The 13,946-nt window shown below is 44.4% G+C and overlaps 1 protein-coding gene across 2 annotated transcripts in view; it reads left to right on the top strand.

The window, feature by feature from the left end:
- The first annotated feature begins 2,049 nt into the window (after positions 1-2,049).
- FGD4 (FYVE, RhoGEF and PH domain containing 4) overlaps positions 2,050-13,946 on the top strand; it is a 193,074-nt gene continuing 181,177 nt past the window's right edge. Inside the window, exon 1 of one of the 2 annotated variants that reach the window (XM_070621017.1) lies at positions 2,050-2,753. In XM_070621017.1, coding sequence (XP_070477118.1) covers positions 2,477-2,753 — 277 coding nt within the window. In that variant the 5' untranslated portion in view covers positions 2,050-2,476. The remainder of the gene's footprint in view (positions 2,754-13,946) is intronic. The other variant, XM_070621023.1, reaches the window with a different exon arrangement.

Raw genomic sequence — 13,946 nt, forward strand, 5'->3', positions numbered from 1 at the left:
TCAAATAAAATTCTGTGACCCATTCATTTAGTGCTACAAAATGAAGTCATCAAACACAGAGTTCCTTAGAAATGGTTTCTAGGGACCGGCCTGGTGGCGCAGTGGTTAAGTGTGCACATTCCATTTTGGTGGTCCGGGGTTTGCCCGTTCAGATCCCAGGTGCGGATATGGCACTGCTTGGCAAGCCATGCTGTGGTAGGCGTCCCACATATAAAGTAGAGGAAGATGGGCATGGACATTAGCTCAGGGCCAGTCTTCCTCAGCAAAAAGAGGAGGATTGGCAGTAGATGTTAGCTCAGGGCTAATCTTCATCAAAAAAAAAAAGAAAAGAAAAAAGAAAAGAGAAAGAAAAAAGAAATGGTTTCTATGAGAAAATAATAAGCAGCAGTAACATTGCTAGAGGTAATGTCAGATGATATATATGTATAAAACATTCCATCAGAAAATACAGACATCCACAGATGTGAACTAATATTGTATGATTAGGCAAATTTGAATAACTTGAAGTAAGAAAAAAATAGAAATATGTATAATGTAAACAAGTGAAAATATCCAAATGAGGTCTCATAAAATTGCTACCCCAAATACTTGTGGTAGGATACCATTTTGCCCCACACTGGTGTATTTACTGCAGTTCTCTGCAGAAAAAGTTAGCATCTACTGAGAAAGTATTTCTGTGTGTTGCTGTGGGGGGGGGGGGGGGCGTGGGTGGGAGGGACGACGGTTCCTTTAAGTTTCCTCAGTAACCAGTTTTTTAAAAGAGAAGATTGCCAGCATCTTCTCACTTAAAAATAGGTTATGCTAAACTAGGTTGCTAGTACAGTATTATTAATTGCAACACCACTTTTTTATTGAACCAAATAAATTGTGTTAGAAATTTGCATTGAAATTAGTTAAGTTATGTATATGGAGGTAAAACCCCTTTCGGGATTAATTTATATTTTAAACTGCTTGTTTGCATTATTTCTGATACTATATGGCATAGAAGATAACACCTTGACTACACAGAAAGAGAAACAATAATTAGGTGCAATACAGTGATATAGGGATAAGAAATCTGAAGGGAGCAAAAGCTCCTTTTGACAAGGTCTGAACAGATGCACTAAAAATTAGGGGAGTACTTCCTTCTCCTCAGGAATATATTTATTGGAGTAGCAGCCCAGGAGACTGAGACAGTTCAACTGCCTCCTAAAAGGTTTCTTGAGGGGGACTGGGTTCTGGGTTACACTTCCTGGAGCTGGAGGAGCTGTTACCCCGGTGAAGAGGAAATCTGAAGAAACGTGAGGTGGCTTCCAAGTGGAAGTCATGCTGGGGAACTCTTTCTGCTTGAGCTGGGGTACTTGGAATGCTGCCCTTTCCTCTCCTATCTCTGTGGTTTCGGAACACAGCCTCTTCATTATTAGAGAGTATTGAATCTTAAAATGCTGGTAAGCAAACTAATTTAAACTGCATTTTCTTCAATTTGGTATCAGTTGATGTTAAAAAAAAATGACAAATAAAAAGGACTCTAAAAGTGCATTATTAATAAAGTCCTGAAAGTGTTCATGGTGATGGAGGGTCTGATGCTCTTCTGGAAACCTGTGGATTGTTAGCTCCACCTTTCCCTTTTACTTCCATACACCTCTCCATCGTTCTCTGACCTGATGCTCCCAGCAAGATATTTGATTCCGTGAGATAAGGACAGACTTGGCGCAGCGACTCGGGTACGGATTCCAGCTCAGCAGTGCTCTGTGACCTACTGTAGGTTCCTCACTTTGGTTTCCTTATCTGAAATACTTGGTAGTTCTACGACATAAGATTATTGTCAAGGGTTCAGTACAGCGGCTTGAGACACATGCATGACCCTTGGAGTGTGGGTCTTCGAGAATGGCAAGCCCCTGGGCAGAGTACAGTGAAAATGTAATTACGTTGTCTTTCTTCCCGAAGCCAGCGAGCGGCGCACAGGTGAGCGTCGCTGGCCTCCAGAGCTCGCAGGTGTGCGGCCGCAGGTGCGCGCTCGCGCGGCTGCTCTCGGCCAATGGATGAGCTCGCGGGGCGGGGCGAGCGCGCGGGGCGGGGCGGGGCCGCCCGGGGCGCAGCGGCTCCGGGGAGGCACCCAGGGCTCGGCTCGGCACAGCGCGTTCTTGGCTGCTTCCCCGGACCGGGGAGGAGGCGGCGGCGGCGGCGCAAACCAGCTGAACTCTGCGGTCTCCTCGTCCCACCCTCGGGAGCCTGCCGGCGACTGGCTCCGGAGAGCAGGGGGTGGAGACAGCCCTGGGTCGGCGCTGCAGTCGCGGTGTCAGGTGAGTGCGGGAGCCGCAGGGACCCTGGCGTCGCGGCTGCCGCACAAGGAGTCTGAGCCAAACTCTCTGCGCGGCTCTTGGCGTCCCAGGAAGGAGGGAAGGAGGAGGCACTTGCCGCGGAGACACCGGAGGAGCGGGGCGCCGGCGCAGAGCAGCCCCAGAGTCACCGGTCTCGAGGCGCGCCAAGCGGGGACATGCAGGCGACGCCCCCCGGAGTCCGGTCGCCCCAGCGGAGCCTGCCGGGCGCGTATTCGCGGCCGGACCAGGGCGACAGAGAGCGCGGAGCCGCGAGCTCACCCGGCCCGATGAGCGGCGAGGGCGGCTACAACTTCAGGCGGGTGGCCATCCGGAGGAAGTCCAGCCCCTCCTACCTGCCCCCAGGAACCCCCCGGCCCTGGAGTAAGCCCCTGTCGCAGCCGAGATGGGCCGGGACGGCCACTTTCAGGAGCCAGGCACCCATGGCCGCCCCAGGTAAGTGCCTAGGGTGGGGAGGGTAGGGAGAGGGGGCGTTGTCGCAGGCGAAGGACTCGCCGAGCGCCCTGCAGGTGCGCCCCGGCTGCTGGCTGCAAAGGGAGCCAGCAGGGGAGACTTTCCCAGAGGGCTGCGCCTGGCCATCCACCCCATGGCCTGTTTTGTCCCCTCCCCCAAAGGACCTTGGGCAGAAACCCGCCTAGGGCTGAGCTTGCCCTGGAGATCACTTATCAAGGAATTCCGAAAGTAAACGTATAACTAAAAAAAAAAAACTTTGGTTAGGAGTTATTAAAGCCCATTTTCTAGATACTCAAGTTTACGTTTCTTCGCTAAATTCTTGCTTTCGGCCGAGCTCGAAGGGTTAGTACAATGAATGGGGGAGGCTGGTGTTCATCCTGGCCCGGCAGCCTAGCCGGTGAGCGACCTCGGACAGGCTGTCCTGAGTGCTTCCGGTTTTCCCTTTTGGAAATGACGCTTGACTCCCACCCTGAGTGGGAAAAGCTGCAAGTCTCTCGTGATGAAACATGTTCCTAATATCAAGAAATTGAATTCTTATTGCCGTTCTCGTACTGATAAATTCAGATATCAGTAATGGGATATTTTGAGTTCTGAATTCTCATCGAATCTGGGTATTGGAAGAAATCTTCAAGATCTGTTCAAGCCCACATCTTCTTCGCTATTTAAAGGCATTCCGTTCTCCCGACGCGAGCTTGAAGCTATGTAGAAAACACTGGGGAGTTTTTTCTGGGTTTGCAAAACTTGCCTTTAAAATCCTCTCCCCCCTTTTTTGTGCTCCTGTTACGGCGTAACCAGAGGTGTCTTGTATGTAGAGCAGTTAAGAGGCAAAACCCTTATTTAAGCAGCAGAAATACAAATCCTTTTACTCACTTTCGCTCATTTTGTTCTGATTAAGTAAAGCTGTTATGATGGTTTAAACGTGATGAATACTGGAGGTTTAAAATTTTTCTGTCGAGTCCTTGTCCTGAAAAAAACGCGATGGATGATGAATTACAAATTTATAGCCGTGTTAGATAAGGGAAGAAATAGTGATGTGAGATAATATGTAAACAAGTAACTGAATTAAGGTGCTTTAGGTCTCAATTTCCTCATCTGCAAAATGAGGACACTGGTGAGATAACCTCTGAAATCTCCTCCAGATTTAGGTGTGATTCATTCTAAAATGAATGGAAGAATGTTTTCTTTTTTAAGTGAAAATGCATTGCTTTGTTTTGAAGTTACTTATGAATGTTTTAATTGAGCGACCCAATTTCTTAATCCTCAGCTGTTTTCAATTTGAGGGTAATAGGATCCATGTTCTTTTACATCATCATTTTACTTAGTCACCTGCTTAGTTTCAAACTCTTGGACTAGGTGAGCAAAAGATGAAGCGCCCTCCTAGAAGTAGGAATGAGTGAAGCTGTGGCGGTCTGTAAGCCATTTCTACGAGGCAACTGTGCTGATAGAAGAAAGAGTCTATTCTTTTCTGTTCTCTTTATTATTCAGAGACAATCCAACCCAGTTTTTTTTAATGAGACGGAGAACCTCGCAATGACTTTTCTAGGTGTATTACATTGCCTCAATATTGTTTACGCTCAAAGTTCTGGCTGCCATTATTTTCAGAGTTGAAAAGTAATTACTGTTTCTTCTGGGGCCGACTATTCCTCTTTACCTTAGTATATCATCTGCAGTGTCTGTTGGAGAATGATCTAGTGTTTTGACAGGTAGTCTTAAACTGTTGAGTGACCACACCCTGTTCAATTTGCTGGGGTGAAAAAGTGTAGAAGGTGCTTCCTTTAAATCAAATCTGCTTCCCTGTGAAGTCTCACGCAGCTATCTATCATTATATAAGTAGGATCCTCCCCTTATCAAAAAGTAAACCAGGTTTAAATTCCCAAAAGCTGCCAATTTACTCTATAGCGCCTAGAAAAGTATTGTTATACATGAAAATCATAGCATTTAGACCCATTGCATACAGAGTGGGTGTTGCTCATTATCAAAATGTTACTATTCCTCTTGAAGAAGGAACAAAAACTAAGAGGTCAAGAACTTAGCAGAGAATTCAGTTTAGGGTGTTATGGTATATTCTATGATTGTGAAATCTGCTATTTCTAGAGTTCTCTGTATTTTGGCCAAAAAAAAAAGTCTAACTGTATCCCCTATATCTGAATGTGAATCTCATCTAGGTAAGCAAAGAGGTGAGATAATTAAGACATAGGCTTGGGGTGCTGTAGCATCCAAATGCTAGTCTCTTAGATTACTAGCTGTGTGAGTTGGACTGAGTCTCTTAATTCCTCCGTTTCTTCATCTGAATAATGAAGATAACAGTACTTAAGCATACCAGATAGTATCACAACAAGGAGTCATTATCCATCTCTGTGTCCCAAAGAGTCTGGCAGTTTGAATACTGGCACATAGGAGACACTCTATAAATACTTGTTGAATGAATGCCCTGCCCCCATGATGTTCATAATAGCTACTATTTATTGCGTTCATTTTCTATACTAAGAACTGTGCTATGTGATACACACATGAATATGTGTATGAATTTATTTCACAACAGTCCTGATAGGTAGGTAGTATTATGCCCATTTTACAGCTGAAGAAATTGAGGGACAGAGAGTTTTATTAACTTGCTGGAATCCTTAACTGGTACTTGGTTAGCAAGGATTCAGATTCAAGTGTGCCTGGCATCAAAGGCAATGCTTTTACCACACATCACATAAAGCACATAATTCCTTTATGGGAGAAACATACATTTAAAGGGATATTTTATACACACACACAGTAGGATTAAAATTTTCCTTTTTGTTTTTTTTGGCCCAGCTTTTTCTATGCCTTCCCTTTTTTTCTTTTCCGTAGTCTGGATATTTGAAGCCTTTGGGGTGGGGGAGAGTCTATCCATTGAATGGGTTTTTGTTTTTTGGGGTTTTTTTGCTATCATTCAAGGTAGCTTATTTCCTTAGTTTTATGGGAATCCTGAGGGGTCTGTATTGAAGATGCCTTTCTGTAGAAAATATTTGCTTGTTTCTCCTTCCAACCCAAGACCACTTTGATTAGCCAAGCATTCCTCTGACTTGAAAATAGTGTACATTTGACTTCAGCCTTGCTCAGGGGAGATCAGCATCATTATTGTCATTAATTTTCCACTCAGGTTTGGTGTAGGTCCACAGATTTTCTCAGTGTGCTTTGATGGAAGGCAGGTTTTTCCTAGGCCACCCTTTTATCCAAGGTGTAGCTTCTTCAGTGGGGAACATTGGCATTGGGTCTCAGGTTCAGCCCTTACCCAGTTTCACAAGCTGAAGGCCAACTCTCCCCTTCTTGTGCAAGACCCTCAGTTCCTGGGCTCCAGGTTCCCCAGAAGGGTATTGCCCCCAGGGCGCCATGGGCTTACAAAGTACTTGGCCACTGGGTTTAGGTTGATTGTTCTTTTTTTCTTTTGTCCTTGGAAATATCCTTTAATTTTCTTATGATCTCAGCAGTTTGTTTAGAAGTATATCTGTTGTAGTTTATTCGGCATCTGGGTGCTTTGTGCTGAAGGACTTCTCACTGCATGATGTGCAAGCTTTCTGTAAGTAGAGTTCCTTTTTCCAGTACTCGCCATGGATTTTCAACATGTACTCCAATATCCTGAGCGCTAGAGGACTAAGTTCACCTTTGTTGCAGGAGGAGGGGTGGAGATTTGGGTAAGAGCAGTAAGAGTTTATTGAATGCTGTTTATTGAATGGTGGCTCTGAACAAGGGCTATATGTGTTTTACTTCCAATTCTTATTCTTCTGACAACCCTGCAAGATAGGTAGTATTAGGATTTTAGAGAAAAAGAAAAACCAAGTTTCAGAACGTCGTAAGTGTAATGCTCTACATCAGCCTGGGCTTCAGAGGCAGGTCTCTCTGGCTTCAGTCCCCACATGCTTGTAACACTAGTTCTTAAGGTTTCCTAGAGCTCTGAGGGGCAAAGTGCAGTGCAGTAACCGTCTCAGATATGTTGGGGCTAAGGTTATTTGTGACATTTGTGTTTATTATATTTAAAACAATGATCTAAACAAGTAATTTACCTAAAGATTTGTAATAAAATGGTGATGTACATTAATATTATTAATGTTTCTTAGAAGCTGCTTAAAGATGGACTTTGAAATTGGAATGTCCTTCAGAGGGACAGGAACCAGGAAGAGTTTTCTTGCTTGGATTTCCTTCCAAGAGCGATTTAGAGAGTAGTCAGTTGTCTTTTAATGAATAGCCATGGCCTAAGAACACTGAGAAACTTTTATTCCACATTCAGCTATTTGCTTGCATTCTTTTTCTTCTACCGATGGAAACTTAGGTGCATGGACCCACCTGGTGACAGAGAAGAGGACCTGAGCTTGGCGTCGGGATTAGGGGGTCTGACCAAGGGCCACTACCTCTGGACTTGCAGGGCACTTGGATTTGATTCTTGTGGAGTTAGGATTGTACTGAAATTCTTTCCTACGTGCATTTACTAGAAGGTTGATTGAAAAAGGATTCAAACATGATGCATTTAATTTTATCAATGTGAGTGTAGTGTGAGATTCACTAGGTTTGGAGAGGAGCTCACGAATCTGTATTTTTAAAAAATATACCAGATAATTCTGATGATCTGCTTGGTTTCCAGGTACCATCCTACCGGCTGCATCAGAATTACTTGGAGTGCTAATTAAAAATTTCCAGCCGCACCCTAGATATAAGGAGTCATAATCTCCAGGGGGTAGGGTTAGAGAAGCTGTATTTTTAACAAGTGCCCCAAATGGTTCTGATGTACAACCAGGTTTATGAACTACTGTGCATTCCCAAACATTGGTAAACCCCACCTTTGCTCCTGAGCACAGGCAACCAAGGCTGCAGGTGCAAGGCAGAGTGATATAGATGGTCCCTCAACTGGCACATCATCTGGGCCTTCTGTAGTTTGTGGCAAACTTTTTGCCCACTTCTGGTTGATGCCTTTTTTACATCTGTTATAGGTCTTTTCTACTTTGTACTTGTTTCTCAACCCCACCCTGTCCCTCTTGAAGTGGACTTTAATTTATGCTGATAGACAATTTGTATCTGACTGGAGTATTTGATGTGAGATCTGATGTGAGCCCGAGTGACCTCCTTTTGATGAGGATTTTAGGCTGGTTACTTTTGAAACTGCAGATGAGAAGGGGGCTGGTTACCTTTAATAAAAGCAGCTCTGAGGAGCAGGATTTGCTTGCCCTTTGTTGGGAAATATTTGCATTTGTAAGGGAAACCTCCATCTGTAAAGATGCCTCCCCTCTGCACCTGGAGGAAGGCGGGATGGCCTTATCTCTGGAAACTGTTAATGGGGAAGGCAAGAACTTAAGTTGTTTACTGTCTGGCAACCTCACGTAACTGACCCCCCCCCCCCCCCACACACACACACACACATCCTCCTTTGTCTTTAGCTGAAGGTAATATTTAAGCGGTGGCTTCTGCCATTTGCTTAATCTGGTTTGATTCTTATCTAAAAGTTATAGGACCACCCAATAACCAGAACCTACCAGCACTGATGTCATTTTAACAACTCTTTTACATATTCTTTCCTTTGTCTTGTAAAGAGATAACTCACATACCTATGCCTTAAATTTAGTCTTACTCTCCACCCATGTTTGCAGCAGCAGCTCTGACTGCCCATGGGTCCTGTCCCCATGCCAGCAGCAGCAGCATCCCGGCGCCAGCTCTGCCTGCCCATGGGTCCTGTCCCCATGCTATTCCATCCTATTCTCTAAATAAAAGAGCACTACTGCCAGATCTTGAGAGTCCAAGAAATCTTTCTTTCGACTCCTCTGCTCACCAACCCCGCATCACTTTCACTTCACACTTGGTTTCTAGTCTCCTCTATTGCTGCCCTCTTTTCCTTTCCTAATCTGGAGGATAAGTCCAGTCCCCAGCTGCGTTTCTCTTCTGTTACCTCCCGTGGTTTGCATCTATACTGTCTCCCTTCACAGCCTCCTTGCCCTCTCCCCTCTCGGTTCCCTCCAAATGAGGTCTTCCTAGGCTTTAAACCTGGATACTCTCTGGAGCTACCACCCAACAGCTGTCTTCGGGAAACTACTGTATGTACTTCCCTCGCCGCCTCCACTTCTTCATCCCCGCACCCCGTCCGTCTCCCCACTTCCTTTTCTTCTTCTAGGCCGGCTTCTGTTCCCAGCGCTGGATCAGCACTCTCAATCCGCAGTGAATTCCCAAGCAGCATCCCATAGTTTGTTTCTGATCCTTAGTCTTAATATCTCTGTGGCATTTGCTTCTTTTTAAAGCTCTTTTCTTGGACTGGATTACCAGAGATCTCCTGATTTTCCTACTTCCCTGGAAATCCAAGTTTCTTCCTCTAGCTACCCCCATTTTTCTCCTTTCTTCGCTCCAACATCCCCCATCCCTCTTCTCCAGTATTTCCTGCCTCCTCTTATTCAGACCTGCTCATCCATCCTCTGGGCTCATTTAGTTCATATCTACTGCTCAGCATTTTCAAGGGCCTGCTTAATAAAGTAAGTGTCCTGAGGGCACCAATTTGCAACTTCTTTTTCTGCTTCAATCCAGCCCCTCCTGGCATTCCTTGGAGGTATTATCAACCTTGCTTTTGTTAGGCTTCAAAGTTTAGTTTAAATCTGCTCTTCTCTGTTATCTACTTGCCACCAGTCAGCCACTGTTCTCATTGGTTCCCCTTCATTTCGGGATGGTGGCCTTTGCCTTCTGTCAGGCCCACTGCTCTCATCAGCTCTCATCAGCTGTGTTGGTATCCCTCTACATACCATGTGCCTCCACCCCAACAGTTTTCTTAAATCTGGGAATTAATCATATCCTTCCCATGCCAGAATCCCTCTATGGCTCCCCAACTGCATGTTATTGATGTCTATAATGGGATACTCTATATCCCAAAATGATCATGTTAGTGACTATTGGTTAAACCTTTTACCAGTAACTCTTCGGTATAGGGATGGACCTTTTGCATTCATAGACATTTAATCTTATTAGAACTATTAAAGCTAGATTAGTTGTGCATCAGTCACACTTGAGGCGTTGTGTGTGTTTTCAGAAATAAATTTGGCATTGTTTACAGAGCATTGTGTAGAATTAGCCATCTGTCCTTGGAAAGCAGTCGATAGTGTGGATGTTAACACCGCAAGCGTTCTGGGAGCCCATAAACAATTTTGTGTTATTGCCTCCCTTATGCAGGAATAGGGTGACAACAAACCCAGCTGCCGTGCCCCTTTCACACACACCCATTCACTGGAATTAAACTGTCCACTCCACCAACTGCAGCGTCTGCGGAAACTCGAGGGGCCATTGTTCTGAGGACTGCCCCAAGCCGCGATGCAGCCTTGCTGCAGACAAATGTCCAGCCTGCTGTGCAAGGCTGGGTGGTTCCCTGGGGCCTCTGGCAGGATTTATGTTAGGCCACGTGTTAATAGTAGCCTTAAAAAGTGCAATGCCTTTATGATAAGGGTATTTGCATTTTAAAAATATATGCTAATGAGTACATTTTGGAGGTGCAAAATCAGTATGTAGAACCAAATAAATTATGAGATACCCCAACTGAAGAACACTGAGGGGTTATTGCTTATAATTTCAAGTGCAATTCAGTATAACGTATGGAAGGTTTTTAATTATAGCCAAATTTGGTTTAAAATAATCATTGAAAACTTTCTATAGAAAAATAAACTTTTAAACAAAGTGATCTTCACTGTCTCTACAGAGAGTTGACTAACATGTAACTTTTTTTCCCCTAAAACGCGGTACCTTAATGCTGTCGTGTTGATGATTTACCAATATGTTGGTTGGTATCGGGAATGTAAAGATGAGTAAGACTAATGCCTCGACCTTAAGTAATTTCTGTCCTACAAAGGTAACATGATGTATAATAAACAGCCAGAGTATAAGACAGTGTTGGGGTAAAAGCAGTGATCAGAGCCTTGTGGTTGAGAGGAAGGCATGCTTTGGCTGTGCTGCATACAACTTTGCAGAAGACCACACAGCTGACTTGGGGCCTTCATGGTCAGCCGAGAGCCTGCCTCTGCTGGTTTATGTGTCTGGTTGGAGCAGTGTCCTGCTGACACACTCCGGAAATCCACACCAGGTTGGGAAAACAGTTTCATCCCTGAGTTCCATTCAAAACGCTAAGCCAATTCATTCCACCGGTATCTCTGGATTCTCTTTTCAAATCCCTTTATCCTTCATTACAGTTTGCCTCCTGTGATCCCACTGAAGCTAGGGATCCTTCAGTCCTTCAACAAATATCTGAATGTTTGCTATGAACCAGGCATTGTGTTAGGGCCTAGAAATCAAGGTGAAAACGATACACTATAATGGCTTAGAGTGTGGGATCTGGAGTTAAGAGTGGCTGAGTTTGAATCCTTCTCTAGTAATTAACTGGGTGATTTACAGCTCTTTTGGACTCAGTTTTGTCATCTCTAAAATGGGAGTGTTAATATTACCTATGTCATGGAGTTGTTGGAAGAATGAAAAGTTAATATTCTTTTTTTTTTTTTTTTTTTTAAAGATTTTATTTTTCTCCCCAAAGCCCCCCGGTACATAGTTGTATATTTCGTTGTGGGTCCTTCTAGTTGTGGCATGTGGGACGCTGCCTCAGCGTGGTCTGATGAGCAGTGCCATGTCCGCGCCCAGGATTCGAACCAACGAAACACTGGGCCGCCTGCAGCGGAGCGCGCGAACTTAACCACTCGGCCACGGGGCCAGCCCCGAAAAGTTAATATTCTTAAGGGGCTTAGAACAGTGCTTGGGAAGTGTCCAAATAATAACTGTTTTTCAGTACTTTTGTTGGGATAACACAGGCCCTACCCTCACAGTCTGGGTTCTGTTGGCATTTTACGTGTATGTAATCTAGCACTGTCTCACTGGCTTGTGATTGGTTGTTTACAGTTGTATCTGCTGAGTGCAAGTCACTACCCAAGGTGCAAGCTCTTCTGTCTTCCCAACCCCTTTCACACGCTTCCTGCCTGGCTCTCCTCCCCTACGTCCCAGCCAAAACTGCCTTTCTCTGCTGGCCTCGATCTTTCCTCCTGGCTGTCTTAAGCCCAACTTTTGTGTCAAACTTCCCTGAAGGCTGAATTGCATCACAGAACCACCACCCTCCACCTCTACTCCCTGACTGAAGCCTGACTTTCTCCTCTTAGCGCCGATTTCCTGGTGACTCAAGTGGCAATGGATCATCTTCCTTTCTCCACATAGCTCTTGGGCAGGACCTGAGGTCAGCCCTCTCTTAGCTTTCCCTGACTATTTGTCTTCTACCCTCCTAGAAAAAAATCCTCCTACATTCACTCTTGCCAGCCACCTCCATTTCTTCACTAAATTTCTTCCTGTTTTTCTATCGTACCTGCCCCACCAGTCCCTAACTCGAATCATCCATTGCCATTGCTCCTCAAGGGTCCCTCTAAGTCCACTCAAGGGCTCAGTAAATATTGAATAAACAGAAGAACCCCAAACTAGCTTGGCACATCTTGGTTCAACATAAGAATTTTCTGACAACACTGTCAGAAAATGAAATCGTGTTCCTTTGGTGTCGTGAGTTCCTTAATAATGAGGATATTCAAGGAGACGCTAGATGACTTAGTGGTTTGCTGTAGAGGAGATGGAACGTCAGATGTAACCCTCTCTGGTCTGTTACCCCGGCTTCAAACTGAAATATTGTAACATCGGTGGTTCTCAGCTTTCCTTCTGTGTCTACACCTTTCACGTGCTCCTATCAGCAATATGTAGCCATTTTGTGCAGGTGCGTATTAGGAAGGGCATGGGGATAGTATACCTTGTTCCCTTTGAGAATTCATGAACTGGATGTCCCTTTTAGTTTAGCAGTCTTGATTATTCCTGGCATCCTTTCTGATGCTGTGATATGTCTTGACTCGAGAGCATATTGGAGTTAATAGGACCTGGGTTGCTCCTCCACTGAAAGACCCCAGAATCTTTGTTATGTTGTCAGGAGTTTCCTTATCTTATGGCTTTATCTCTCATTTCCTATTCTTGCTGTCCTCTTTGCTTCTTTCATAGCCTTTGTCTTCTTTGCCTGTTTTTTCTCACTATTAGGCATTAGCTTTTAAAGTTAAAACTCTTAATAAAACTCCTCCCTTTTTCTGCCCATCTCTAATGGGCTTGCTTTAAAAAAAGTCTTAGAGGCAAAAACTAGGTAAGATCAGAAGCAAGATTTTAGTTTCCAGCTCTTATAGAAAAAGATGGGACTGTGGAACATTCTGAAATATTACTGTTGTTTTCCATCTCTTAATGTCTTTTATCAAATCTAAAATATATACTTTTTTACATTTTAACATCTCTGAAGTTGGGATGTTTTCATGTGAATTGGGGTGTTTAGAAAATGGTTAGACATTGAAATGTAGGTTGGCCTAAATTTTAAAATAAAATTGTGCAATATTTACTGCCTCTGAATAATAGCAAAGATTATGAAATATATTCATGGATTATATAACTGAAAACCTTGCCTAGTAACTTTCACACCCCACTCCTCTAAACCCAAAACGTACTATGTGTGGTTATCTCTTCCATGTCTCTGGCTACCTCCTCCCCCTCTTAATTATAACTACAGTCATAAGAGTCATAATGATAATACCTATCATTTATTGAGCACTAACTTTGTTGGTCAGTTTATGTGCATAAACTCACTTAATCGTCACAAGTAGGACCTGTAATCCTCACTGTACAGAAGAGGAACCAGAAGCTCAGACAGATTGAATAATTTGTCCAGCTTCACATGGCTTGGGGAGCTAGGATTTCAACCCATGCTCTTAACTCCTAAACTTTTCTCTCTCCCATACATTTCTTCCTCCCTCCCTCCCTCCCTCCCTCCTTCCCTCCTTCCCTCCCTCCCTCCCTTCCTCCCTTCCTTTCTTCTCCTCTCCTTCCCTCCCCTCCTTCCTTCCTTTCTTGAGGAAGATTAGCTCTGAGCTAACATCTGCTACCAATCCTTCTCTTTTTGCTGAGGAAGACTGGCCCTGAGCTAACACCTGCACCCATCTTCCTCTATTTTGTATGTGGGATGCCTGCCACAGCATGGCTTGACAAACGGTGCATAGGTCTGCACCTGGGATCCGAACAGGTGAACCCTGGCCTGCCAAAGCAGAATGTGCAAACTTAACTGCTGTGCCACTGGGCCGGCCCCTCCCATAAATTTCTTTTTGCCAGTTTTTAACATCTCTGAACGTAAAGAATACGATT

The sequence above is a fragment of the Equus przewalskii genome, chromosome 5, assembly GCF_037783145.1.
Source record: "Equus przewalskii isolate Varuska chromosome 5, EquPr2, whole genome shotgun sequence".
NCBI classification, from domain to species: Eukaryota; Metazoa; Chordata; class Mammalia; order Perissodactyla; family Equidae; genus Equus; species Equus przewalskii.